Here is a 26,059-nt window from a genome sequence, read left to right on the forward strand (position 1 = left end):
TATATACCTGAATATATGAATATTCTTAAGTGTCAGTTGTGTAGTGTCTAAGTAATAGTTATTTCAGAAAAAGTAATTCCTTATTCTTTCTTCAGGTGCTGACGATAAGCTATACTCAGATGTTTATATGCCTTGCTTACATTTTGGAACAGCCTAAGAATCATTTGTAGGACCTTCTTAGAACCCTTTTTTGGAAAATGCTTGGATTTCCCAAGGCTTACTTTAAGATTTTTTTTTTTTTTTAATTTGATAGAAAGAGGAGAGAGAGCAGAGCGAGGGAGAGAGAACACGAGTCGAGGGGGAGGGGCAGACGGAGAGGGAAAAGCAGCCTCCCTGCTAAGCAGGGAGCCCACGGCTCAGGGCTGGATCCCAGGACCCCAATCCCAGGACCCCGGGATCATGACCTGAGCCAAAGGCAGACGCTTAACTGACTGAGCCACCCAGGTGCCCCTTTTAAAAGTTATTTTTATTTTTACTTTTTTCTCAAGGCTTACTTTAAATCAAGATACAATAATTCTGTAGGAGCTCTTGTTAATAGCTGCTTGGTATTAGCAGTTACGGAAGATAAAGTGCATCACTCCCTGACTATGATTATCATATACAGTTTTCAGGTAGCCTTTCCTTAGTGATCCTGTGGGTTGCTTGTTGCAGCTTAGTTCACTGTACATGACACTATATAGTTTTTCTTTGGGAAAATTAATTCTAATGTTCTTATATGTTTTATTGTGTAGTTTTAATTATTTTGTGTTTAAAATAAGATAATGAATATCTTTCCCCTCCATATTTTGAATAGATTCATATTTTATAAACCTTACTTATATTTCCTTGTGGACATATTTCCTTGGGGAAATATCCTACATGAATAAAAAAATAGATTTCTTTATAAAAGAAAAATTCATTTAAGCTCAATCTTTATTACAGGCCTCATTGTCAGAAGTATTCTAAAATTGTCTTTAATACTTGTGAGAAACTCTCCTAAAATATACTTTTTCTAGTGCTGAATGAAAAGACTACATTAGATTCTTTACGGGAAAATGACTCCCTAAAGAGCCAGAGGTTATTTAATGATTGTGGGCCCAACAAATCATAAAAGTGAGGTCCTTCTCTTGCAATACAAACTAAATCTACCCCACAAAATATACTGAGAGGTCAGTAAAAGTCCCTCCAGGGACCCGTATCATAAGAACCATGCACTCAACTCCATATATTAAAGTGAGGAATTAAGAAGAGGTTTTCCAATAGTCTTTCTCCACTGCTGCTTTATATTTAGAGATAACAGAGGCGGTATTTTAACAAGATTACGGAAAAGTTTTACATTTACTTTTAAAAATTCCTGTTATGCCACAATATCACAGCTGTTTCCATTTTTCATGTACTCTTTGCATATTCGTTTTCTTATGGTAATCACAAAAACGTGTGCTTGTGCTGATGCGATCTTTTATTTCCACTTTAGGTAAACTTTTAAAGATAACTATTATTTCGTGCTCTCTCTCGCCGGAACGCAGCTGAGGAGTAGCCGACCCCGGGAAAAACGACGATTTAGCTTGAGGGCAGGCGTCCGGGAGAGAAGGTGAGGGCTGGCCGGACCGCGGCCTCGAGGCCCCGCCTCCCCGGGCCCCGCCGTCCAGGCCCCGCCTCCCCGGGCCCCGCCGTCCAGGCCCCGCCTCCCCGGGCCCCGCCGTCCAGGCCCCGCCTCCCCGGGCCCCGCCGTCCAGGCCCCGCCTCCCCGGGCCCCGCCCCGGCCCGCCGCCATGTTGTTCCCTTGGTGCTGGACGTGAGTAGCTGGAGTTGGACCCCGGCAGCGCTACGGTCTCCTGCCCGCGGGCCCCCGACCTGCTCTCCTCGTTGCACTTGGACGGGCCAGCCGGGAGCTCCCCGGGCGTCCTCTGTGTGGCCACGAGGTGAGTGGAGCGCGGACGCCCCTCGGGGCCGCGCGGGGGCCGAGGCCGGGGCCGGGCGCGCCAGCGTCAGGGTCGGGGGGGCTCATGGGCCCCGAGTGCGGCCTGGCCCTCCGGCAGCCGGGGCCCGCGGGGGCTGCGCGGGGCCGCGGGGCAATCGTCCGTCTCGGGGCGGGGGGCGGCTTGTTGCCTCCTGTCTCCCGCTGACTGACGCAGGAGAAAAGACGAGTTCCCACACCCACACAACCCGAGGAGAGGGACACACACGCCCAAACACGCGGGGACCCATGGAGAGACGCCCGAACATCTGGAGGACACACGCAAACACCCGGGGAAAGAGAGCGCCGTAAACACCTGGGACGCACACGGACTCAAACGCCGGGGGGGAGCGACGCGTACGTACGTTCTCGGGGAGGGGGGAGAGGAACACACACAACCCCCCGGGAAACACACACACACACGGAGAAATACACCCAGTCCCTCGGGGACACAGCGACACACCAGCCTTTCCCCCGACCATTCGGGGACACACACACATCCGCACACCCCAGCCCACCCAGACAAACCGTACCCCCGAATGATTAACGTAGAGGAAGCAAAGGCGCTCACAGGGTTTGATTTTGGCGACCTCTGACAGGCTGCCCGGGTGAACATTTGCCAGTGTGTTAATGACCACTCAGTTAAGGAGTTGGGAAGTGGAGCCAGTTGTAGGGGCTGGCGGCGTTTGGGGGCGTTATCTGATTGAGACTCTGGCTGAGGTTTCAGAATCGTGTTCGTTTCTTCCAACTTAGTTTGTCAAGAGGCAAGATGAGAATTTAAAGTGCTGACCAAATAGCGGGGTGGTATTACTTGTCTTTTTGTTGTTGCTTTCCTTTTTAAGTGATGATACATCCCGTGACCATGGTTCTTTTGAGGAATGACTTTTATGCTGGGTTCCAAAATGTCATGTGATCACAGTCTTTTTATAAGATTTCAGCAACCTGATAAAATCAATAGAGTTTGATAGCTTTTTTAAAATTAAAGAAAAATTTTTACATGTTTGTCATTGTAGTGGAAAATCCCTAAATTGCCTGTAATCTCAGAAACTGTTTCGTGTAGCAGAACTAGAGAGACGAAGGAAACCCAGAACTGTTCGGGTTTTTTTCAGCCTTTTAGGAAGGCTGTGCTTAGTTTCTCTTTCAGGAGCTTATGTCGAAATTATAATCACTACTTGTCCATAACTCTCAGTGTCTTATTTTGATCCCCAGATCTAAGACAATGGTGTGATCCGGGTGCTTTTAGTATTTTTGTGTAGTCGTTGTAGTTAAATTCCTCTTGCTTATACTAAAAAGTTTCTCGTTTGGTGACTTATTTTGGAGAGTTTTCTGATCTGGGGATATTTTTGGTTTATCATTTGTGAGGTTATAGTAGACCAACGAAAACTAAGGAGAACATCGTTGGCCTTGACTCTCCTAGAGGTTGGGGAAATACGTTAGTGCTCTTCCTCTTTTCCATCCTCTCGTGTCTTTTCGTTTCTTTCTATCCTTACCACTCCTTCCATGTAGACAACAGTACTCTGGAGGCCTGAAGCTAAGTTCCTTTGGTTCTAGAAGTTAATTTTTAGCCTCCCCTCATTTCTTACCATTTCTTGGGCAGTCACTCTGGCACTGGATGTTATGTGCATATAAATCCTGTTCATACATCATTTCATTTAATTCTCACAACAGTTCTCTGCTATTAGCTCCATTTTACTCGTGAGGAATTTGCTGGGGGCATAGGAAGGTTAGGTCTGTTTCCCAGGTCACACAAGTAGGGAAGAGGGCAGAGGCAGGATTCGGGGCAAGCCTTTGTAAGTTTTGTTTTGTTTTGTTTTTTTTTTAAGATTTTTAAATGTATTTATTTGAGACAGAGTGAGAGCGAGAGCGATCACAGAGGGAGAGGGAGAAGCAGACTCACCGCTGAGCAGGGAGCCTGATGCGGGTCACCATCCCAGGGCCCCGAGATTATGACCTGAGCCGAAGGCAGACGCTTAACCCACTGAGCCACCCACGTGCCCCCTTTTGTGAGTTTAGAGCGGTAGTTCTCACCGTGGGGACATTTGACAATGCCTGCAGGTGATTTTGGTCCTCACCTGAGAGGGAGTGCTGCTGGCTGGCCTCCAGTGGGTGGAGGCTGTGGATGCTGCCCAACATCCTACAGTGCACAGCACAGCCCTCCACAACAAAGAGTTGTCTGGCCCAAAATGTCACTAGTGCCAGGGTTGAGAAACCCTGCTTTACAGCAGTCTTAACTCTGAGGCTCACGTTTCAGCGCTTCTGTAGTTCTTCACATGCAATGTCATTTTGCTATTTAGGATACCTCCTAATCATTTTAAGAAAGAACAGTGGGGAAAACTTGAGAACTTAAAGAGATTTCCCTTGACCAAGAGGCATATTCATTCATTTCAAAGACTTAAGGAGTGAGCAAATAATTTCTGATAACAGAATCTTTTTTTTTTTTTTTAATTTATTTATTTTAGAGAGTGTGCATGTACGTGAGCGGGGGAAGGGGTGGAAGGAGAGGGAGAGAAAATCCTCAAGCAGATTCCCCACTGAGTGGGGAGCCTCGCGCAGGGCTCGATCCCAGGACCCTGAGATCATGACCTGAGCTGAAATCGAGTCGGATGCTCAACTGACTGAGCCACCCAGGTGCCCCCAGAATCTTTTTTTTTTTTTTTTTTAAGATTTTATTCTTTCATTTTAGCGAGAGAGAGAGAGAGCATGCAAGCAGGGGAAGGGCAGAGGGAGAGGGAGAGAGAAGCCCAAGCAGACTGCGCTGAGCACAGAGCCGGCCGCCGGGCTTGATCCCACAACCATGAGATCATGACCTGAGCTGAAACCAAGAGTCAGATGCTCAACTGACTGAACTACCCAGGCGCCCCCAGAATCTTTTTTTTTTTTAAAGGCAAAAGTGTCAAAAAGAGCTTGAGAGCCATTCAGAGCTGTTGAAATAGGGGTTTGGTTTCTGTATTATTCCAGTTGTCAGTAAACACTGGGCAGTCTGTTGGGCACTGATATGAAGGTGCTGGTGATATGAAGGGCAGTAGGGAGTTGCCAACTCTGCGAAGCTTATAGTCTGTCTAATCATAATGGTAAGATCAGATTCTGACTCTGTCCTGGAACAAAATTTATTGCCTGGGCTGCTCAAGGTCAGGGGCTAGGGGTCATTAAGAAACAAAATGTCTGTATATCCACACACAGTACCTGTAAGGGCGTTTACTATGGGTGGACTTAGGTGAAATGGGGAACAGTTGATGTGTTTCTTTTTTTTTTTTTTTAAGATTTTATTTGTTTATTTGATAGACATCACAAGTAGGCAGAGAGGCACGGAGAGAGAGAAGCAGACTCCCTGCTGAGCAAGGAGTCCGATGCAGGGCTCAATCCCAGAACCCTGAGATCATTACTGAGCTACCCAGGCGCCCCTGATGTGTTTCTGATAGCTTTTTAGGTTGACCACATCTGAATATTTACAAGAATCAATATTTACAAGGAGCCATTCTTGTTGAGCATAAAATTTTTCTTACATTTAGCCTCAGTAGGCAGTAGTTACGCATGCATTTTATCATGGAAATCAAGAAATAAATGGTGAAATTTTTAAAAATGACTTTTATATCATTTTTCTTTTCTTTCTGTTGTTTTCCAGCCATTTTCAGCATACCTGTCTAAGACTAGGCCCTTCAGTATATGTACTACTTCATTGTGGTGGTGGATGTAACTATTAGGCGAACTTTGGGGGTAAGTGATTGAGAGGAGGAGTCAAAAAGGTTTGGCTGTCTGTTTAGGAATCACTGTGAAAGTGTTATTCATGCAGCCAAGATGGCATCTTTTGTGGGTAGCTTTGCTTTTGACTCATGCTGATGGATAGCATGTTCTTTGTTAATTACAGATTTCTCTGTCTCTTATCAGGAGTTATCTCCTATGGGGTAAAGGGGATGCTAAATTGTACACCTAGAAATGATTGCTATCATATGGGATCTAGCAAAGGGATATATATGTTCTTTCCTGATTTAAAGGGTTTCATTCTGGGAAGGGTCAAGAGGAATTGGTGCAGGAAGAACATGCACTGGCCTCAGAGGAGTCTTGCTCGATCTATAGTTGGCTTGCTGCTCTGGCCAAGTTAGGTCACCACATTTCTTTCTTTGTAAAATGGGATGGTTGTACTTTACAGTCTCTATGAGATTATATGACACCAAGTAGAGACATCATATTATTGGCTTCCAAGTAGTTCCTCTCCAGGCAACATGCTGGTTAAGCAGCAGGAGGGAATAAGCCAAATAGAAGTGTGCTTGTATGTTTGAGAAACGCGTCTCACTTGAAAGCTAGCTAGGTAATAAATTTGTTAGTCAAAACCGGGGACCAGAAAATAGGGCTTGTGACTAAGTAGGTCATCAACAGAGAACATTTATTAAGGATTGGGGTGGGGGGGTGATGAACTCATGCCTCAGGGAGTTGGGAAAGCTGTGATGCAGAGGCACGTTCTGGATACCTGAGGGAGGAGGCCTGGGGGACCCGGGTGTATAAGCAGGTGGAGGAGGCCTGGGGGACCCGGGTGTATAAGCAGGTGGAGGAGGCCTGGGGGACCTGGGTGTATAAGCAGGTGGAGGAGGCCTGGGGGACCCGGGTGTATAAGCAGGTGGAGAAGGCCTGGCCTCTCCTTGTCTTGAGGAGGTAAGCCTGGAGGTAGTCCTAGGCCCGTGCTTGCCAGGAAGCCTGGGGGTGTCTAGGCTTGTTAGATACCTTGGAGGAGAAATCTCTATTTTCCAGAGTGAATCTTGATATTGTACATGTTGTGAAAGTTGAGCTCTGGGTATTTCCACATTCTGTATTCTTCCATTACTTTTTGTTAATTTTTGACCAAGGTGGATACAGGGTTTAGAATGCTGTTGCCTATCATGAACACAGAGAGGACAGCTAGAAGTAAATGAATGCAAGTAAGCTGACAGCTAAATCAGCACAGGGTGGGGAAAACGGATGTGTATTTTGAAAGAAATACAGAAATGAAGCAGGCAGTCAGGGTTTACATTCTGCCCTCACTGAATCCAGCTCACTTCATGGTGGGAAATCTGGACACAGACTCCACTTCTGTCCAAGGCCTGATGCCTTACAAATCTATGCTATTGTTTGATAGGGGACGGAGAAACAGTATGGAGCAACTTGATATACTCATTCCATGGCCACATTCATTATCCAAGTGTGAAGGCTAGCAGAGCAGTGTAAACTAACAAACTGAACTGTTAGTTCAATGTAAACTGAACTATTTTAATTCCAAGTTCTTGTGAATTAGACTAGGTTTTTGGGTACAGAGGCCAAGGTAGTTTTCATATGAGTGGTTGCATTGCCAGTGTTAGAGAAGCCTGAAAAAAGCCTTACAGATTTCTTTTCTAGAACTTGCTAGAGTGTTTATTAAGATTTTTTTTTTTTTTTTTTTTGAGAGAGAGAGAGCGAGCATGAGCAGGGGGAGGAGCAGAAGGAAAAGGAGAAGCAGACTCCTCGCTGAGCAGGGAGCCCCACGTGGGACTCGATCCCAGGATCCTGGGATCATGACCTGAGCCAAAGGCAGAAGCTTAACCGACTGAGCCACCCAGGTGCCCTTAGAGGAGTGTTTTGATTTAACAGGTTCAAAAAGTTAGAACTCACTTGACTATGGTGTGTAGCTAGGCACCCTGCTCTAGTTTGTGCAGTTTCTCGCTTGTGTATTTAATCAGAGCAGTGATTAGATAAACATACCTGAAAATACATACATGGTTTAGTTGGAAGTCAGAACAGAACAACCGAAGAACTGCTTGAGGACCACACGTTGGTGAATGCAGAACATTCTCTGGAAGGAGTTCCGGTATTTTTTTTTTTTTTAAGATTTTATTTATTTATTTATCTGAGAGAGAGTGTGCGCACAGAGGAAGAGGGAGAAGCAGACTCCCCACTGAGCAGGGACCCCGATGTGGGGCTCTGTCCCAGGATCCCGAGATCATGACCATAGCTGAAGGCAGACGCTTAACTGACTGAGCCACCCAGGCGCCCTGAGTTCCTCTAATCTTAAAAAAATTTCGTAAATAGTTGTTTGGGAGCAAACAGCTGCTACCCTCATATCCTGTTCCTCATTAACATTTGCCTAGTACTTGATTTTTATCCCACCAGCCCTGGAAAACCTAGCTTTGCAAAGATAACAACGTCATGGAAAGGAATGTGGTACAATCTCATGTTGAAGCCATGAACTCCCTTGAGCGCCAGCTTGCATGGTGTCTTACAGATGTCTCCTACCTCTGTGGCTCCCTCAGAAATTTAGAAGAGTCTGCCTTGCCTCTGTTGCCTATGCAGACTGACCCTTGATCCTCTCTCCCTTGTTGTCCGTAGGGTTTCATCTCCATTTTCTGCTCTACACACTTCTTTAGGGAGTAGATTTGCCGGTGGTGAAAGGGGCCTCTAGGTGCAGAGAGGGTGGTCATGGGGTCTGTGGCCTTTCAGGAGAAACCCTTGTGCTTTCAGCCTGGCCAGCCTGTCTCAGGAAGTGCCAAGAAGTGCCAGTGTGCCTCTTCAGGTCTGCTCTGGGAATCAGCTTTCTCATGGTTAGCTGCTTCTCCCCGGGTTAGCGTTCCTCATCTCTTCCGTTTGTCGTTACTAGGACATTTTGCTGTCCATCTCAATTTCATTGTTCTCTCTCATCTACAGTTATTCCCTCTTCTTGTCCTTTTTGAGTTTGTGTGAGTGTGTGTGTATATATATGTATATTTTTATATTTAAAGATTTTATTTATTTGGCAGAGAGAGAGCGAGAGCAGGAACACAAGCAGGGGAGTGGGAGAGGGAGAAGCAGGCCTCCCGCCGAGCAGGGAGCCTGATGCGGGGCTCGATCCCAGGACCCTGGGATCATGACCTGAGCTGAAGGCAGACGCTTAACGACTGAGCCACCCAGGCGCCCCTATATGTATATTTTTAAAAATTTTTATTTATTTGACAGAGACACAGTGAAAGGGGGAACACAAGCAGGGGGAGTGGGAGAGGGAGAAGCAGGCTTCCCACTGAGCAGGGATCCTGATGCGGGGCTCGATCCCAAGACCCTGGGATCATGACCTGAGCTGAAGGCAGATGCTTAACTGACTGAGCCACCCAGGTGCCCCAGCTAAGGGGAGTTTTAAGGACCATTAAATAGAAAGCATTTTCAAGGTCACTGCCAGGCTGTTTAGATCTAATAGAGACAGTAATGATGGCTGGGTCCCGGCTCACGCTTAGAGGTCCCACCTATGCCTCCAGCTAGAGATACGATGTTTCATAAGATCCTTTCCCAGTTGGGCCTCCATTCCTTTATTTGTTTAAGAAAAATGCCTTGAGTACCCTTTGAGTTTTTATGTCATGTACATCCAGACAAATGGCTACATCTGAGAGAATTCAATGTACCAGGTGGTCAACTGTGGAGGTGTTTTCTGGAAGCATACACAGCAAAGTCCTAAGAGAAGCACTTTTCTCTTTATTTGCTTTACGGCTTTGTGTCCCTTAGGGCATTTAGATGAGGACTGAGGAGAAGCCCCTGGATTGGCCTTTAGGAGCTCTCTGGTGACTTGGGAAGCTTTTTGTAGCAGGACCTTGGTTGGAGCAAACTGGGCATTGTTGATGGAGAAGTGGGATGAAGTGAACTTTCCTGTAAGCCAGCTGCAGTGCTCTTGTGTGTCTTCTCATTTTGACCTGGTAACACCTTCCCTGCAGAATGGGCTCCTCTAATCCAGTTGAGTCCTATATGCTAGACATATAGCTGTCCTCTTGCAATACATCTTGGGAAATCCCCACTCCTCTTACTTAATTTCTTAAGAGCCAAGAAGTTCTACTTTGCTGTGGCTTCATGCCTTATGGGTCGTGTTTGTGTACTAACTCTTCCCTGGGTTTTTATGGAAGTTCTCCAGACCTTACCCTTTTCTGCTCCAAATTAAAGACACCTGGTTTCTTACCTGACTTGAGGAGTCAAAATCAATGTTCCCTTAAGTTACAGCAGATCATTTTAGATCATATTTAATTTGTGTTTTGCTGCTTTAATGCATTTTGCTAACATGCATATTTAAATTCATTTCTTTCACAATGCAGTTTTCTTCCTGAAACCTAGCCAGAATTTCCAATAGTCCTATCTTGTGACTTTTATCCATTTCTTTGTCTTTGAATTGTGTCCCTCACAGTGCAACCCTGAAGTATCTTAAACAACCTTAAACTAAAAAAAACTCTTTTCTTTATTGTTAAGCAGTTTAAGTGTCTTTCACAGGTAAATGTCTTATAGGTAGATTTATGGGTGTTCTTTTAAGGACCTCATTAAACAGAACAGAGAATAAAACGTTATCCTCACTTCCAGGATTAGCATTTTCTCATGAGTAAGTCTGTTCACTGAACTGTCACAGTTCATGGTCAAAATGTAATATTAATAAAGTCTCACAGGTGAGGGAGAGAATGGGGAAATAGTGATGCCAAGTAAAGATGAAAGTCTGGAGGGTATTATGAGTAACACAAATGGATCACGCATCATATACAAATGATGTAGGGGCGCCTGGCTGGCTCAGTCCGGTAGAGCAGGCGACTCTTGATCTCGGAGTTGTGAGTTTGAGCCCCATGTTGGGGGTAGAGTTTACCTTAAAAAAACGTATACACACACAAATGATGTGGACACGTATTGATCATTACAGATCCGTTTAAGAATCAGATGAAACCCTTTGTACTCTTTCCGGAGAAAAGCTGAAGCACACACTTCCATCTGTACATTCATCCTTATTTCACCTGTCATTCTAGGAGGTGTGTTTTCCCCCTGCAGCTCCTCCATGGACTCCCCAATTAAGCACACTCTATACCCAAACTGTCCAATACTCATGTAGCAATTTAAATTTAAACTAATTAAAATTAAATAAAATTAAAAGTTCAGTTCCTCAGATGAGTCGCATTTCAGGTGCTCAAAGCCACGTGTGCTTAATGACACCGTACTAGATAGTGCGGGAGTAGAATATTTCCATCATTGCAGAAGGTTCTGTCTGTTCATGGTGCTCTGTATTTTCAAGATGGTTTAAGAAGACTTAGTTCCTTAACCTCTCTTTTCCTTCCACTCTCTCCACCACTGTTAATGATTAGTTCGTATACCTAACTACAGAGGTGCCTTGTGTTTTAAGCAAAATTGTGAGTATGTATTTCTTAAAAGTTTAATTAGGTGACTTATCTTCAAAAAAGAGTACTTATTGGGTCCCCTGGGTGGCTCATTCAGTTAAGCTTGGTTTTGGCTCAGGTCATGGTCTCAGGGTTGTGAGATCGAGCCCGGTATCAGGCTTCACTCTCAGCACAGCGTCTGCTTGAGGTTTTTTCCCCCTCCTTCCTCCCCCTAGGCTCCCCCCCAACTCATGCTCTCTCTCTAAAATAAATAAATAAAATCTTTAAAAAAGTTTATTGAAATGAGTTCTTCAAATAGGGTGTTCTACTCTTGCTTTGTGATAGTGTAGTTTGATTTACAGTTTTCTCTTGCTATCTCTGTGAGGTAATGTTCAGTGGTCAACTAGATGATTTATTTCATCTGGTAAGTTGTGCCTCTAAACAAAAAGTTGTGCCTCCAAGTTGGTCTCTTCCTACGGTATTTTGCTTAAGTCTTTGTGTGTGTGTGTGTGTGTTGACCTCTTGCTGTAGAGATAAAGCACCCATTAGACTTGGTGACTTCTTGACTTGCTTCTTGCTCATGCATTTCAGCAAGACAACCAAGAAGACTGGAAACAGAGTGGAACTAATTAGGCTGTTAAGTGAGAGACACTGATACTAAGATTCAAGGAATGAATCCAGCTCTAAGCGAAAATAGAAGTAATTCAGAGATTATCCATGTGTTTCTTTCCTTGTTTAGTTTCTTCGAACCTCAGAATAAGTGGTATGCCTCTAAACTAGGACATTCAAGATAAATGCAAAAGGAATGTGTGATTTTGAGAAAAAAAATCTGTTCCTAAATTTAAAACAAGAGTGATAAATTCAATTTAAGTGTTTGGAAATAAGGACTAGTCAAGGGGTTACAGAATAAGTGTTTCAAATCTGAAATTTTGAGCAGAGCAGTTTACAAACCCAGCCTACTCTCCCTTCGGCAGCTTTTTAGAGGAATGTTGTCGTTTCTAATGTTCACCAGCTCCCTGTTGGAGCCAGTAGTACCTAAAGTGGCGTTTTCATTAGACTTGCAAGAAAGAATCAGTTTTTTTGTCCCTTCCCCCACATTTTAATAGACTTCAAAAATAGAATGGGGGAAGAACTGATTGAACAAAGAATTGTAAGCGCGGAAAGTACAAATAGAAAAATAAGAATAGAATAAAGGAGGAAGTTATTTTCTCTTTGTTCTTAATTTTGCATTTATTTGATACCTCGCAGAACCAAAAAAGGACAAATGAGTGGATAGAATTAGGTGTGGTGTGTCCCTCCTAGGGAGTTGACATTGTAATTAGGAAGAGACGCATAGAGCACAAGTGAGTGAGAGCTGTAATCAGGTGGAAATGATGATGAGAGCAAAGAAAAGAGGAAGATTAGGTTTCTGGGGGTGGCCATGGCAAGCTTCTTGGATGAGGTGAGGTCTTTGAATGACTAGGATTTTCCTAGCTGTCTAGGTGTTGGGAGGGAACTCCCAGTCCAAGATAAGGGCCTGAACAAAGACTGGGCTGTAAATTCCTGTGATAGGTGTGGGGACGGTGAGTTGTAGTGATATAATTGGGACAGGTTTGTGAGGTTGGATGACCCTTGGAATGCCATGCTCTAAACCTTTATATAATGAAAATAATGAAGAAATAAATGGGGTTAGTTACCTGTTAAGAATGGAGGCAGTTGGATCTATAAACAATAAAAAATATCTGCCTTTAATCCCTACAAACATTCCTATTAGAGATTTATATTTTTTCTGCTTGGATCTGACTCCCTCTTGGTTTACTGTAGTATAATGGCTTTGGAAACCAGCAAGGGGTTGGGGAAAGCCAGAGAAAAGGGTACTGCAAATAAACTATCTGTAAACAATTGATAGTTAAGATAAAAGTATACAATAGAAAAGTATACAATAGAAAAACAGTGTGGTAAAAAGTAAAGGGTGGATATACAGTGCTTTTTGTCTTCAGTGTTGAGGTATCTGCTGAAAACGTAGCTCATTTTCTTTGCTGCCAGTGACCTACTTACCCATTTTCCCATTCAGATTAGCATGTGCTGTAGACAGCACGTGTTGGTGCCAGCACATGTATTGTAATCCTAAGCTATCTGCTGTGTGTGTAACAGTTTATTCAAAAGGACACTGGTGAAGGGACAAGGAGATCATTCGTGGCTTTGCATAAATCTAATTTTAGGGTCTTATTTGACGATTCTTAGGCCGTATACATATTTGTGTGAGTGTGTTCATCTATAAATGTACACCTATATTCTTTAGATATAACTCACATACCGTAAGATTCACCATTAATGTATACAATTCATTGGCTTTCAGTATATTCACAAAGTTGTGCAACCATCACCCTAATTCCAGAATATTTTCGTCACCACCCCCCCCCCCCGCGCACATACACACACAAAGAATCCCTGTACCCATTAGCAATCACTCCCCATTTACCTTTCCCCACCCATTTCCTGGTACCACGAATCTATTTTCTATCTATGGGTTTGCTTATTCCGAACATTACATATAAATGGGAGGCCACATGTAATATTATTAACAATTCAGTTGTTGGACATTTGAGTGGTTTCCACTTTTTGGCTGTTATGAATAATGCTGCTATGAACATTCACATACAAGTTTTTATGTGGAGTATGTTTTCATTTCTCTTAAGAGAAGAATTGCTGGGTCATATGGAAAGTTTATGTTTAACTTTTTGGGGAATCACCAGGCTATTTTCCACTATCATTGCACCATTTTACATTCCCACTAGCAGTGTATGAGAGTTCCAGTTTCTCCATATCTTCATCAGCACTTGTTTATTGTCTGTCTTTTTTTGATTCTAGCCATCCTAGTGATATGAAGTGGTATCTCATTGTAGTTTTGATTTACATTTCCCTAATGATGTTGACCATTTATGCCCATTTTTAAATTGGGTTACTTGGGTTTTTTGGTAAGATTTATTTATTTAGGGGCACTTGGGTGGCTCAGTTGGTTAAGTGTCTGCCTTCGGCTCAGGTCATGATCTCAGGGTCCAGGGATTGAGCCCTACGTCGGGCTCCCTGCTCAGCAAGGAGTCTGCTTCTCCCTGTCCCTCTGCCCCTACCCCCACTTGTGCTCTCTATCTTGCTCTCTGTCTCTCTCAGATAAATAAATAATAAATCTTTTTTTTTTTTTTTAAAGACTTTATTTGAGAGAGAGTGCACGAGTGGGAGGGGCAGAGGGAGAGAAAATCTGAAACAGACTCCACAGTGAGCTTGGAGCCTGGCATGGGTCTTAATCTCATAACCCTGAGGACCTGAACCGAAACCAAGAGTCTGATGCTCACCCAGGTGAGCCACCCAGGTGCCCCTCTTGCAGACTTTAATATAAACCTGTAAGGTTTTCTGTGCTGTGATCACGGTATGCATGCAGTTTTATCATTCAGCAACAGCATATTTCTACAGTCTCACCTTTCCATGTTTCCTCAGGGAGTGCAAAACATCGCCAGCTAGGCATTTAGGGCATTTGCATTTGCCCTACTATTGACATTTTTGCAAAATTTCTTTTGTTTTCTTTTTGACATGATTTTAGAATAGTATGGGGATGTATTTTTTGCTATACTTTATTTTTATTTTTTAAAAGATTTTATTTATTCATTTGAGACAGAGAGATAGCATGAGCAGGGGAGAGGGAGAGGGAGAAGCAGGCTCCCAGCCGAGCCAGCAACCAGACGTGGGGCTTGATCCTAGGACCCTGGGATCATGACCTGAGCCGAAGGCAGATGTTTAACCATATGAGCCACCCAGGCGCCCCTGCTATACTTTAGAAAATTGGTAACTCGGGGAAAAATATGGGCTTTTTTTTTTTTTTAAGGTTTTATTTATTTATTTGAGAGAGAGAGAATGAGAGACAGAGAGCATGAGAGGGAGGAGGGTCAGAGGGAGAAGCAGACTCCCCGCTGAGCAGGGAGCCCGTCGCGGGACTTGATCCCGGGACTCCAGGATCATGACCTGAGCCGAAGGCAGTCGCTCAACCAACTGAGCCACCCAGGCGCCCAGTATGGGCATTTTTTAATGGTATAATGTGTTTCCATGAAACTGAATCTTCTTAGAGAGTTTTTTTTTTTAAACATTTTATTTTTTTTTCTAAGTAATCTCCACATCCAACATGGGGCTTGAACCAACCCTGAGATCAAGAGTTGTTGCATCCTCTACCAACTGAGCCAGCCAGGTGCCCCAAGCATGTTTCATTTTTATTAGACATAGGAGGTATGCCAATTTCATTATTATTACCTCTGCACTTAGAGGCATGTTCAGGGTGCATTAGGAATGTGGGGGAAGGGACTTCAGTGGGAGATGAGGTCTAGCTGCATCTACAGGGGTGAGCAGGAGTTAGCAAGGGGTGGCAAGAGGAAAAGATGAAAGGGAGGTGAAGTATAAAGCCACAGAGTGAACATCTTACTGCAGGATCCACCTACAAGGCAGAAAAGCCACCATTTTCAATCCCAAAGCCAGCTGATGCCATTGGTAGTTGAAAGGGATCATAAGGGCATCCGTTGAAGCTCTACCTGAGGCCCTCTTGCCCTCACCTCAGCCAGTTAACTTTCTGGATTCCACATCTGATCAGGTTGCCTGCTGCTGAAGCTCTTTCAGTGCTCTCATCATTTCAGGGGTGTAGATGGAAATCCTTCCCACGTGTCTCAGGCCCTGCCTGTTTCAGAGCCGCTCCCTCCAGTCCCCTGTGTATAGCACTCTCCTCCCTCTCTGGGCTCCAGGTGCTCAGGCCTATCTTGGGCTCTTCCTCTGCCTTGGCCTCTTCCTTCGCCACTTCCTCGCTCCGGCTCCCTCTGCTTTTCTTGGGGTTTTCTCCCCCTATTGCTGAGCTTCCTGCTACTGGCCTTAGCCTGTGATCAGACCCACTTACCCTGGGTCAAATCCCCCTACAGTGGAATCAGACCTTGATGAGGCTGCTCTCTATGGACAGCATGCAGCTAAAATGATCATTGAGACATTGCTTTGGAAGAGCCCGCACTGGAAACTGGTGTGTAGTCTCTCACTAACACACTTGAACACAGCCCAGTTTCCCTCTGGCCTTGGAAGTTACCACCTTTTTAACTGAGCAGCAGGTGAAGTAGCTGGCTGAGTTACAGGGTCGTAGTGTATGAAAATTAAGTCCCCCTGAGGTCTGGAATCACAGGTGGCTCCATGAAATACTCACATGTGGGGCCTGGGTCTGACTGAGAGAGCTGCAGGTTTACACACTGCATCTGTCACTCACCGAGGGAGATGCTGGGCAGAATCCCCTGCACTATTTAAGTTGTTTGGTTTCTGGTTCAGCATGAATACTTGCACTCTCTACCAAGTGCCTCATTTGTAGGTCTTGCCATAGTTCTAACACACATGGGTTTGTGTGCAGATTGTCACTTAACCCAACTACAAGCTGCACGTGGCAGGGACTGGGTGGGTGTGACTGCATCCACAGTGTCTGGCACACAGGAGACTTCACTAAGTACTTGTTTAAAAACTGCTTTGCCACCTACTCCATGGAACACTAGGCTTCTGGGGAGATGCTTCAGAGTTCTGCCAACATTTGATTGACAGTTCATTTAAAACATGTTTAGGGGCACCTGGGTGGCTCAGTCGGTTAAGCGTCTAACTCTTGATTTCAGTTCAGGTCATGATCTCAGGGTTGTGAGATTGAGCCCCATGTCAGGCTCCATGCTCAGCATGGAGTCTGCTCATCCCTCTCCCTCTGCTCCTCCTCCCTTTTGCGTGCGCTCCCTCCCTCTCTCTTTCTCTCCCTGTAAAATAAAATCTTAAAAAAGAATGTTTAAACTGTTGAAATTCTATTAAAACTTCGGCACTTGGGGCGCCTGGGTGGCTCAGTTGGTTAAGTGACTGCCTTCGGTTCAGGCTGTGATCCCAGGGTCCTGGGATCAAGCCCTGCGTTGGGCTCAGCACTCTGCAGGGAGTCTGCTTCCCCCCTCCCCCGCCCCGGTCTCAAATAAATCTTAAAAAAAAAAAAAAACTTACGCACAGTTAGATGTGCTTTATTTTTTTTTTTTTAAGATTTTATTTATTTATTAGAGACAGTGAGAGAGGGAACACAAGCAGGGGAAGCAGGAGGAGAGAAGCAGGCTCCCCGCTGAGCAGGGAGCCCAATGCGGGGCTCAATCCCAGGACCCTGGGATTATGACCTGAGCTGAAGGCAGACGCTTAACGACTGAGCCACCCAGGCGCCCCTAGATGTGCTTTATTTATAGTACATGTCAGTGGATTGAACACTATTAGTTTTGTCAGGTTACCTTGTTCTTGTGCAGTTCTTGAAATAAAGCCAGCAGTTGAAAGACTCTTAGCATCACAGCTGCTTATGTTCATTCAGCAGTCAACAGGAAAACCCTCAGAAATAAATGCAAAGGCAGCTGAGCCTAATAGGTTAAGTGGCAGGCCTTGGAACAGTCAGCTGCCTTGAGATCTCCCTCTCTCCATGTTTTCCTAGCTGTATGACCTCAAGCAAGGTAGTAGACCTCTCTGAGTCAGGGTCCTCATCTGTAGTGGAGGGATAGGGAGACACTTGAGAGGAGTGGATGCAGTGAAGCAGAGGAAAGGGCTTATAGGGCTTAGTCAGTGTTCGCTGTTACAGCTGTTGTTACTGTTGCTATTTCATCTTTAACCCCAAATGTCAAAATTTTGAAGAGTCTTCATTTATTCGTTGATTGAATTTATAAGTTAAGGGCTGCCGTATGTAAGTTTCCCCAAAATGCCCTTTGCTTAAAGGTGTGTGTCGGGGATAAAACCTTTGGTTTAGACTAAGAGAGCGCTAGTGCTTTAGCCCAGCTTCCCCCATAATCTGTCACTCAGAAACCTTCACATTGAATTCGATCTCTAGGGTTAGGATCCTTTGGCTTCCTCACGTCTGCCTGCATAATCCTCTTCTCTTTTCTGCCCAGGACTCTTACTGAAATTTGACTTAAGAAACGGTCATGAAAGAAACCTTTCCTTAAAACTGCAAGTAAAGACTTCTTCATGTGTTCATTCCACAGACTTCTTGCACTCCTATAATGAGCCTGGCACTGTGGTGAAACGCTTTTACCTATTGTCCATGACCAAGTGAATCTTCCCAGTGGCCCTAGGAGGTAGGATGTCAGGTAGCTTGTCCAGGGGTGTGTGCTCTTGGCCTTTGGCACCAAGAACCCTTCTCCTTTCTGATAATGGGCTACTATTCTGTCACAAAGTTTTCACCTCTGCCTTGGCTGCCCAGAAGCTTCCTGACACAGCGCTGCCTTAGCTTTAGCCCAGCTTTTCCTTTGTTGCGTTGGTGCCCCTCCCTCTCTTGTGACTCTTCTTTTTTCTTGTTTGTGTTAGCTTTATTTAATTTTTCGGAATAGGATTATTCTCAGCCACTCAAAATTTGGGCAAATTTTGAAGAATGACATATTTTACGTTTTTAAAAAAATTTTATTGAGAGCGAGAGAGGGCAAGAGAGAGAGGGCAAGAGAGCACAAGCAGGGGGAGCAGGCTCCCTGCTGAGCAGGGAACCCAACGCAGGACTCAATCCCAGGACCTGAGATCATGACCTGAGCCGAAGGCAGACGCTTAACCAACTGAGCCACCCACGCGCCCCCATAGTTTACATTTTTATCCTAAAAATATCTTGCAGTTGTTTGAGTGTGAAACTTAGAAAAGAAGGGTGGGCAGGCAAAAACCTTCTTGAAAAAGTGATTGAAGTGTAGTATTTGGGGGCGGCTGGCTGGCTCAGTTGTTAAGTGTCTGCCTTTGGCTCGGGTCATGATCCCGGGGTCCTGGGATCGAGTCCCGCATCGGGCTCCCTGCTCCGCGGGAAGCCTGCTTCGCCCTCTGCCTGCCACTTCCCCTGCTTGTGCGCTTGCATGTGCGCACGCGCGCTCTCTCTTTCTGACAAATAAAAATATTTTTTTTAAAAAGTGTAGTATTTGATTCTAGGGGTTTTTTTTTTGGACTGAGAAAGGTCATGGACAGCTTTCAGGTATGGTTTTCCTTTTATTTTTATTTTTATTTATTTTTTCTGGTTTTCCTTTTAAATTAAGAATCCAGATGCTCATGGAAGTCATATTTATTCACATTTTAATTTTTGTTTTTACTCTTAAAACTATGAAAACAAATTAAACGTACATTGCTAAGATGAGCTTTCTAATTTTTTCTTTGCAGATAATGATGCTGCTTGAGCTGAACAATTAAGGTAACATTTATGACCTATGTAATATGCTTTTCTTATTCAGGATTGTTTATCAGATTTAGCTGAATTGTTAAAGACGTGTTTTAACCTTGGTGAGGTTGCTTGTGGGCAATCATTCCGAACTGTGTAGTAAAAAAGACTTCACATTATATTTTAAGGTAAGTTCTGAAAATAACATAACAGGATACCTTTATTCATTCATCTTATGCTGAAGTTTCAAAGGGTTTTACTCTTTTTAGAAAGGAAAAAGGGAGTATTTTTAATGTCTCCAAGCCAGTTATGGTTATGTTAATGTATAGATTGCCTGAAGCTAGCTTTTGTTGGATTCAGTGGGAAATAAGATGGTTTATATCGTTATCTGTATTGCCATGTATGTTTATATACGACTCTACAGTAAGAATCAAAGAAATGTTTGTATATATATTGTTTTAGCAAATGCCAGCATCCTTGCAAAGAGGGTATCTGCAAGGCCCCAAATTATAGATGGGAATTGTAAAAAATCATACCCCACTTCCTGGTGTATGGGTCTAGCATACCCCAGATTTGTTTAATCAGAATAATGGCACCAACTAGGAAATACTACATTATTATGAAAAAAGAAAAGGACTGTGTCAAAGTGTCCTGATAAAATTATAAATGACAAATCTCAAGGAATGTCTAAGATTAAATTTGGTAGATATATGCAACCAGTCACCTGGGGAGAGGTTATTAGATTGCATAATCTGGTTTATAATTTGATGTGAAGATCCTAACAATTCAGTGCTGTGCAATAAAACTTTGTGTCTGGTAAGGTAATTAGAGACTTACTCAAATACTGGGACAAATGATATACTAGAATCACACACATCTCTTACATCCTTAGAACACAGAATGGAACTTTTGTGTTCATGTATCTTGAAAATCTTGTGAAAGGAACAGTCTTGGAATGGGGGCTGCTGGGGAAGGTTCCTGGTGTTGGTGATGACCATGCTGAGTGGTTCCGAGGGCTCAGCCGTTAGTTAGGTGAAGTGGGGTAGGATCACCAGCAGAGGAAGCAGCATGTGCCAGGGCCAAGGCAAGGGAGAGCAAGGGAGCTGAGCAAGTGGAATTGAATTTCAGTTCCATCTGATTGTGCATTTGTCAATGACTGAAGCCAGAAATGGGGAGCAGGGCTAGGTGTCTTGTCTTAGAAGTTGGACTTAGATCTGAAAATCTGGAGAACCACTGAAGAGTGTTAAGGATAGGGCCTTAGACCAGTGCTTTTTCCTCATCTCATAATAGCTGGTATGCAATGTTGGTTTTGTTATTCTTTTTTTCTATAAATTGAAATTGTTTAAGCAAGATTGCAAAGTTAAACAAAGGAACAGATTTACCAAGTTGTTACCTCTGTCAGGAGATTTAAGGGGTTTGGGATTGTTTCGATTTCCTCTCTGACATGAATTTAGTTTGGACATTGAGCAGAGCAATCCACTGAAGTCAAAAAAGTCTCCAAGAGGTAAGTACTTTGATTGCCTCACAGTTTTGTTGGCCACTTTAAATTGTATCAGTTATAGTAGTAATTATTGTAGTAGTAACTTAAAAGAGCCAATAAGAGTTACAGACAAGTTCTACAGGTTTTACCAGAATAGTGTATCATGTAGTTGGAAATGCAGAATTCTTACACATGACAGGAAGTATTTAATTCCATTATACTGGGTCACATTTGCATATAACCAGGAGAGAGCCAGATAATGTTTACTGCAGTGAATTTCCAAATCCATCCTAGTCAATTAATAATTATTGTTCATGTCTTCATTACTTTCCCATTGATGGATTCACAATATATCCAGTTTCATGTTAAAGTTAATAACCATTTTTGCTCTAGAACTGTGCTGGCCACTACAACTATTGCCTCTAAATGTGGCCATTCAAATTAGTTATGATTAAATAAAATTTAAAATTCGGTTCCTCATTCCTTCCAGCCACGTGTCAGATGCTCAGTAGTCATGTGGCAAGTGGCTGCCATAATGGACAGTGCAGATGGAGGACATTTCCATCATTACAGAAAATTTCGTTAGTGCTATTCCAAAGATTGTCTCCTTTTATAAATTTTAATGTACTTAAAAGCCATGTAATAGTGAAGTATTTACAGATTAAATGATACAATTTGATTCAAAATAACTGGGGAGAATTGGGAGTTACGGAAGAAACAGGATTTGTCATAAGTTGGTAATTGGTGAAGCTAGGTTGGGGATCCATGGGGGTTTCATTATATTATTCTCATTATTCAGAAATTTTGTGTATGTTTGAAATTTTCCATAAGAAAGAAGAAAAAGAGAAGCCTTAAATAGGAACAGTGCTCCTGTTGGTACTTAAAAGTAGCCATCTGAGGACCCTGAGCCCAGGGTCCTGGGATCGAGTCCCGCATCGGGCTCCCTGCTCAGCGAGGAGCCTGCTTCTCCCTCTGCCTGCCGCCCCCCTGCTTGTACTCTTGCACTCTCTCTCTCTCTCTCTCTGGTAAATAAATAAAATCTTAAAAAAAAAAAAAAAAAGTAGCCATTTGTAAATGGGCATCTGAAATTCTACCCCACACAGGCTGGTGCCTGTGGTGTAGGGAAATGTGTAATCCTGCCCCGGGGCTTCCCCAAAAGGGTACATAGAGTACTGCATTTTTTTTTTTTTTTAAGGTTTTATCTATCTATCTATCTATCTATCTATCTATCTATCTATCTATTTATTTATTTAAAGATTTTATTATTTGAGAGAGAGAGAGAGCACAAGAGGGGGGAGGGTCAGAGGGAGAAGCAGACTCCCTGCTAAGCAGGGAGCCCGATGTGGGACTCGATCCTGGGACTCCAGGATCATGACCTGAGCCGAAGGCAGTCGCTTAACCGACTGAGCCACCCAGGCGCCCCATTTTCTTTCTTTCTTTCTTTTTTTATTATTTGAGAGAGAGAGAGATTATTTATTTGACAGAGAGCACGAGCAGGGGGTAGTGGCAGAAGGAGAGGGAGAAGCTGAGTGGGGAGCCCGATGCGGGGCTCCATCCCAGGACCCTGGGATCATGACCTGAGCTGAAGGCAGATGCTTAACCAACTGAGCCACCCAGGCAACCCTAGAGTACCACATTTTTAAGATTTGTGTCATTCCCTCTGAAAACACAGACGTGACAGCCCAGGTTCATATTTATTAAGAGTTAGAACTGCCCAAATGAGTCTTGTGGGCAGAATGTGCTAGATTATGATATTTTGTTAAAAAATTCCATTGCTGCTGACATTAATTTTAGCCAAGTCCAAATCGTGTTCCTAATGAAGAGAATGGAGTCCATTTACTCAGGCATTGCTTATTTTTGTTCACAGCCAAATCAGTCAGCTTCTGTCTCTGGTTTCCTGGTTACCAGCTCCTATGGTGATAGCGTTGGAAGAGAGAAAGGGGAGGTCATTGAGAAAACCCTTGGCACAAGACGAAAGCCATCAGTAAAACTGCCACTGTGCCACCAAAGGGCTGTTTGAAGTTGTTACAAACACCTGCCTACTTTGGTCTCCTACTGCATGTCTAAGAAATGGGAGCAGGGCTTATTGTGCATAGAGAGGGATGGTTGAGAGCAAGGTGTTTGGGGTGAGACTTGGCTTTGAGTGCCTGCCTCAGTCAGCTTGGGGGAAGAGCGAGCCCTGACTGGCTGTGTCAGGGAGTACCAGTAGGGTTGTGGCTGCTGTGTGGTCGAGCGCTCAGCGTGTGACAGCTCTTGCATTAGGCATTTTCTGTACAGAAAAGACTGGGGACTCTGCGCTTTATTTCCCTTACACACTGATATTCATAGAATCATGTAGAGAAATGTACAGGTCTAAAGCAATGTAATGGTACCTCTTTATTTTACAGGGTTCTAAAGTCAAAATCGTGAGATTAATAATGGCAGGAAAATCTTCACTTTTTAAAGTAATTCTCCTTGGAGATGGTGGAGTTGGGAAGAGCTCTCTGATGAACAGATATGTGACCAATAAGTTTGATACCCAGCTCTTCCATACAATAGGTGTGGAATTTTTAAATAAAGATTTGGAGGTGGATGGACATTTTGTTACCATGCAGATTTGGGACACGGCCGGTCAAGAGCGATTCAGAAGCCTGAGGACACCATTTTACAGAGGTTCTGACTGTTGCCTGCTCACTTTTAGTGTCGACGATTCTCAGAGCTTCCAGAACTTGAGTAACTGGAAGAAAGAATTCATATATTACGCAGATGTGAAAGAGCCCGAAAGTTTTCCTTTCGTGATTTTGGGCAACAAGATTGACATAAGTGACCGTCAGGTGTCTACAGAAGAAGCCCAAGCCTGGTGCAGGGACAACGGCGACTATCCTTACTTTGAAACAAGTGCAAAAGATGCCACAAATGTCGCAGCGGCCTTTGAGGAAGCAGTTCGAAGAGTGCTTGCTACTGAGGATAGGTCAGATCACCTGATTCAGACAGACACGGTCAGTCTGCACCGAAAGCCCAAGCCTAGCTCATCTTGCTGTTGATCGTTAGAGAGGTTGCCCATGCGATCTAACCAACTTACACACATTCACAGAAAAACAAAACACGGTGGAGAAGAGAATTAGCATTTGCAGCAATGGATCATCTACTCATAAAATTAAACTAACCATATTGCTGCTTTGTTAGTGGGTGGGAGAAGGGACACATCCACTCATGGAAGAATCAATGTACTCAGTAGTGGCACCTTACATTTATAAATTGTAATGGTTGTCTAATAACATTTAATTTAAATATGTACCTTGCAGAGCTAATAAATGAGATGATCAGTACTTTAATTATAATTAAAACACTTGAATATTCTGGAAGTTATTGTTTGTTTTTCCTGGGAAAATGGAGAACTACTTTTTATATGTGTATATTTTTATGTAATTAGCATTCAGTTCCTGGTTGAGGGGAAAAAAGATTCCCTAAAGCAATAATGTTAATAAAGATTAAAACCTAATGTGTTTGCATTGCAGTTATTTGATTACTTCTTCATTCTCTTTAAAATTATTTAAGTGTTCACATTTTCATTCTCCATGTCAGAATTGCTCTCACTAGTAATCACTTGTTGTGCCCCCACCCCCAAAACAGAAGCCAACTTTATCACTCTTGGAGGAAATACTAAGGATTGTACTTGTGTGAGGGTAAACGACATCTTTGTTTGGTCACATATGTAATGCCTTCTCTGTCATTGAACACTGTTTAGTGATTTGCTCTCAAGGAGATTTTGATAAAGCGAATTGTAGTCTTTCGCGGGTAAAGTTCATGCTCTGCCATGTGTGCCTATCCCATCCTACAGAAGCAAACCAACCCACTGTGGGTTACCAGAACATGCTGGGGCAGGGTTATCATGCCCTGCTCATTGGGAGCCACTGAAAAAGAATAGCAGTATCATTCAGTAAGCTAAGCTTTTGAAAGTCTAATCTAACACAGAATAGACAATTTGGCTATATGAAAAACATTTTAACATTTTGAATTTGGGGAAATTAAATCTCTTCATAGTTTCAGGTTAGAGACAGTTTTTGTTTTTATTACTTATTATCAGTCCCCCCTCCCAAAACTGTAATCCTCCATCAAAAAAACAAAATAAGAATCCAATAACAAATTGGAGTATATTACATACTCTTTGTTTTTTTCTCTAGGGGATTTGCTTTTTTTTTTTTCCAATCAAAAGTGTCCCCATTGTTTTGTGACTTGCTGTTTCCTCGTAATATATGTGGACATACTTCCATTATAGTATATCTACCGCATTTATCAGCTGTACGGATGTTTACCAATTTATTCAAACCGTTCTCTAGTGACACATCCAGCAGCAATATCTGAAAGTGCCAGTTTCCCACACCTTGTTCAACAGTGGGTATTCGGAGTAAATTTTTTGTTCATTTTTTAAATAGATGAGTCACGTTTCAAAATCGTAAGACTTAAGAGACAGATATCTATACCCTTGCCACCCAGTTCCTGTCCGTGGAGGCAGCATGTGTCAGTTTCTTGGGTATCAAGCTAGATATTTAGTATGTAAGGGAAGCATATCATATTAGTTTGCTAGGGCTGCCACAACAAAATGCAGACTGGGCGGCTTAAACAATGGGAATTTTTCTCACAGTTCTGGGGCTGTATGTCCAAGATCAAGGTGTTGGTAGGTTTAGTTTCTCCTAAGGTCTGTGACTTGCAGATGACCTTTCCTCTGTGTACAGCACCCCCCACCCCCCACCATGCCACCATGTCTCTGCATCCAAATTTCTTCCTCTCATAAGGACACCAGTCAGATTGGATTAGGGCCCACCCTAGTGGGCTCGTTTGGACTTAATCACCTCTTTTTTTTTTTTTATAGAAAATTTATTTTATTTTATTTTATTTATTTATTTGACAGAGAGAGACACAGCGAGAGAGGGAACACAAGCAGGGGGAGTGGGAGAGGGAGAAGCAGGCTTCCCGCGGAGCAGGGAGCCCGATGCGGGGCTCGATCCCAGGACCCTGGGATCATGACCTGAGCTGAAGGCAGACACTTAACGACTGAGCCACCCAGGCGCCCCTGGACTTAATCACCTCTTTAAAGGCCCTGTCTCCAAATACAGTCACATTCTGAGGGACTGGGGGCTAGGGCTGCAACATACGGATTTTGGGGGACACAATTCAGCCCATAATACATACGTATGTGTGTAGGTATTTACCTAATGTGTAATTTTGATTCCTGTATAGATTTAACTACTACTTTGCTGGTTTTTAAAAAACTTATAAGCCGCTTTTCAGTAATCTTTTTTTCAGCTAAATATTCAAGAGGTCTAGAGCTGGGAAGCAAAAAATGGTCAAGGAAACAGATCTTCATGTGTATAAAGACAGGCTGGTGGGAAAGGAGAGTAATCCAGTTT

General features: G+C 43.5%; 2 protein-coding genes across 12 annotated transcripts in view; both read left to right on the forward strand.

The window, feature by feature from the left end:
• The first annotated feature begins 1,791 nt into the window (after nucleotides 1–1,791).
• The window catches only part of OFD1 (OFD1 centriole and centriolar satellite protein), an 84,445-nt gene continuing 60,177 nt past the window's right edge, over nucleotides 1,792–26,059 (forward strand). For 2 of the 7 annotated variants that reach the window (XM_064573740.1, XM_064573744.1), the window contains exons 1-2: nucleotides 18,050–18,140; nucleotides 19,192–19,222. The gene's annotated coding sequence lies outside the window, so the exon portion shown is untranslated. Of the gene's footprint in view, nucleotides 1,902–5,554; nucleotides 5,651–15,155; nucleotides 15,274–17,954; nucleotides 18,017–18,049; nucleotides 18,141–19,191; nucleotides 19,223–26,059 lie in introns of those variants that run through there. The other 5 variants (XM_064573746.1, XM_064573747.1, XM_064573742.1 and 2 more) reach the window with 4 other exon arrangements.
• RAB9A (RAB9A, member RAS oncogene family) lies at nucleotides 1,793–24,150 on the forward strand. 5 transcript variants are annotated; one of them, XM_045874815.2, is made up of 3 exons: nucleotides 1,793–1,901; nucleotides 19,192–19,222; nucleotides 23,057–24,150. In XM_045874815.2, the coding sequence occupies exon 3, from the start codon at nucleotides 23,087–23,089 to the stop codon at nucleotides 23,690–23,692; it is 606 nt and encodes a 201-aa protein (XP_045730771.1). In that variant the 5' UTR covers nucleotides 1,793–1,901; nucleotides 19,192–19,222; nucleotides 23,057–23,086; the 3' UTR covers nucleotides 23,693–24,150. The 5 variants fall into 5 exon arrangements, with proteins under 5 accessions (XP_045730771.1, XP_064429829.1, XP_045730782.1 ...); XM_064573759.1 differs by lacking the exon at nucleotides 1,793–1,901 and adding an exon at nucleotides 2,186–2,293; XM_045874826.3 differs by lacking the exon at nucleotides 1,793–1,901 and adding an exon at nucleotides 5,559–5,650.

The sequence above is a fragment of the Mirounga angustirostris genome, unplaced genomic scaffold, assembly GCF_029215605.1.
Source record: "Mirounga angustirostris isolate CCGP_5_RB_7025 unplaced genomic scaffold, mMirAng1.0.hap1 SCAF_11, whole genome shotgun sequence".
Lineage (NCBI taxonomy): Eukaryota > Metazoa > Chordata > Mammalia > Carnivora > Phocidae > Mirounga > Mirounga angustirostris.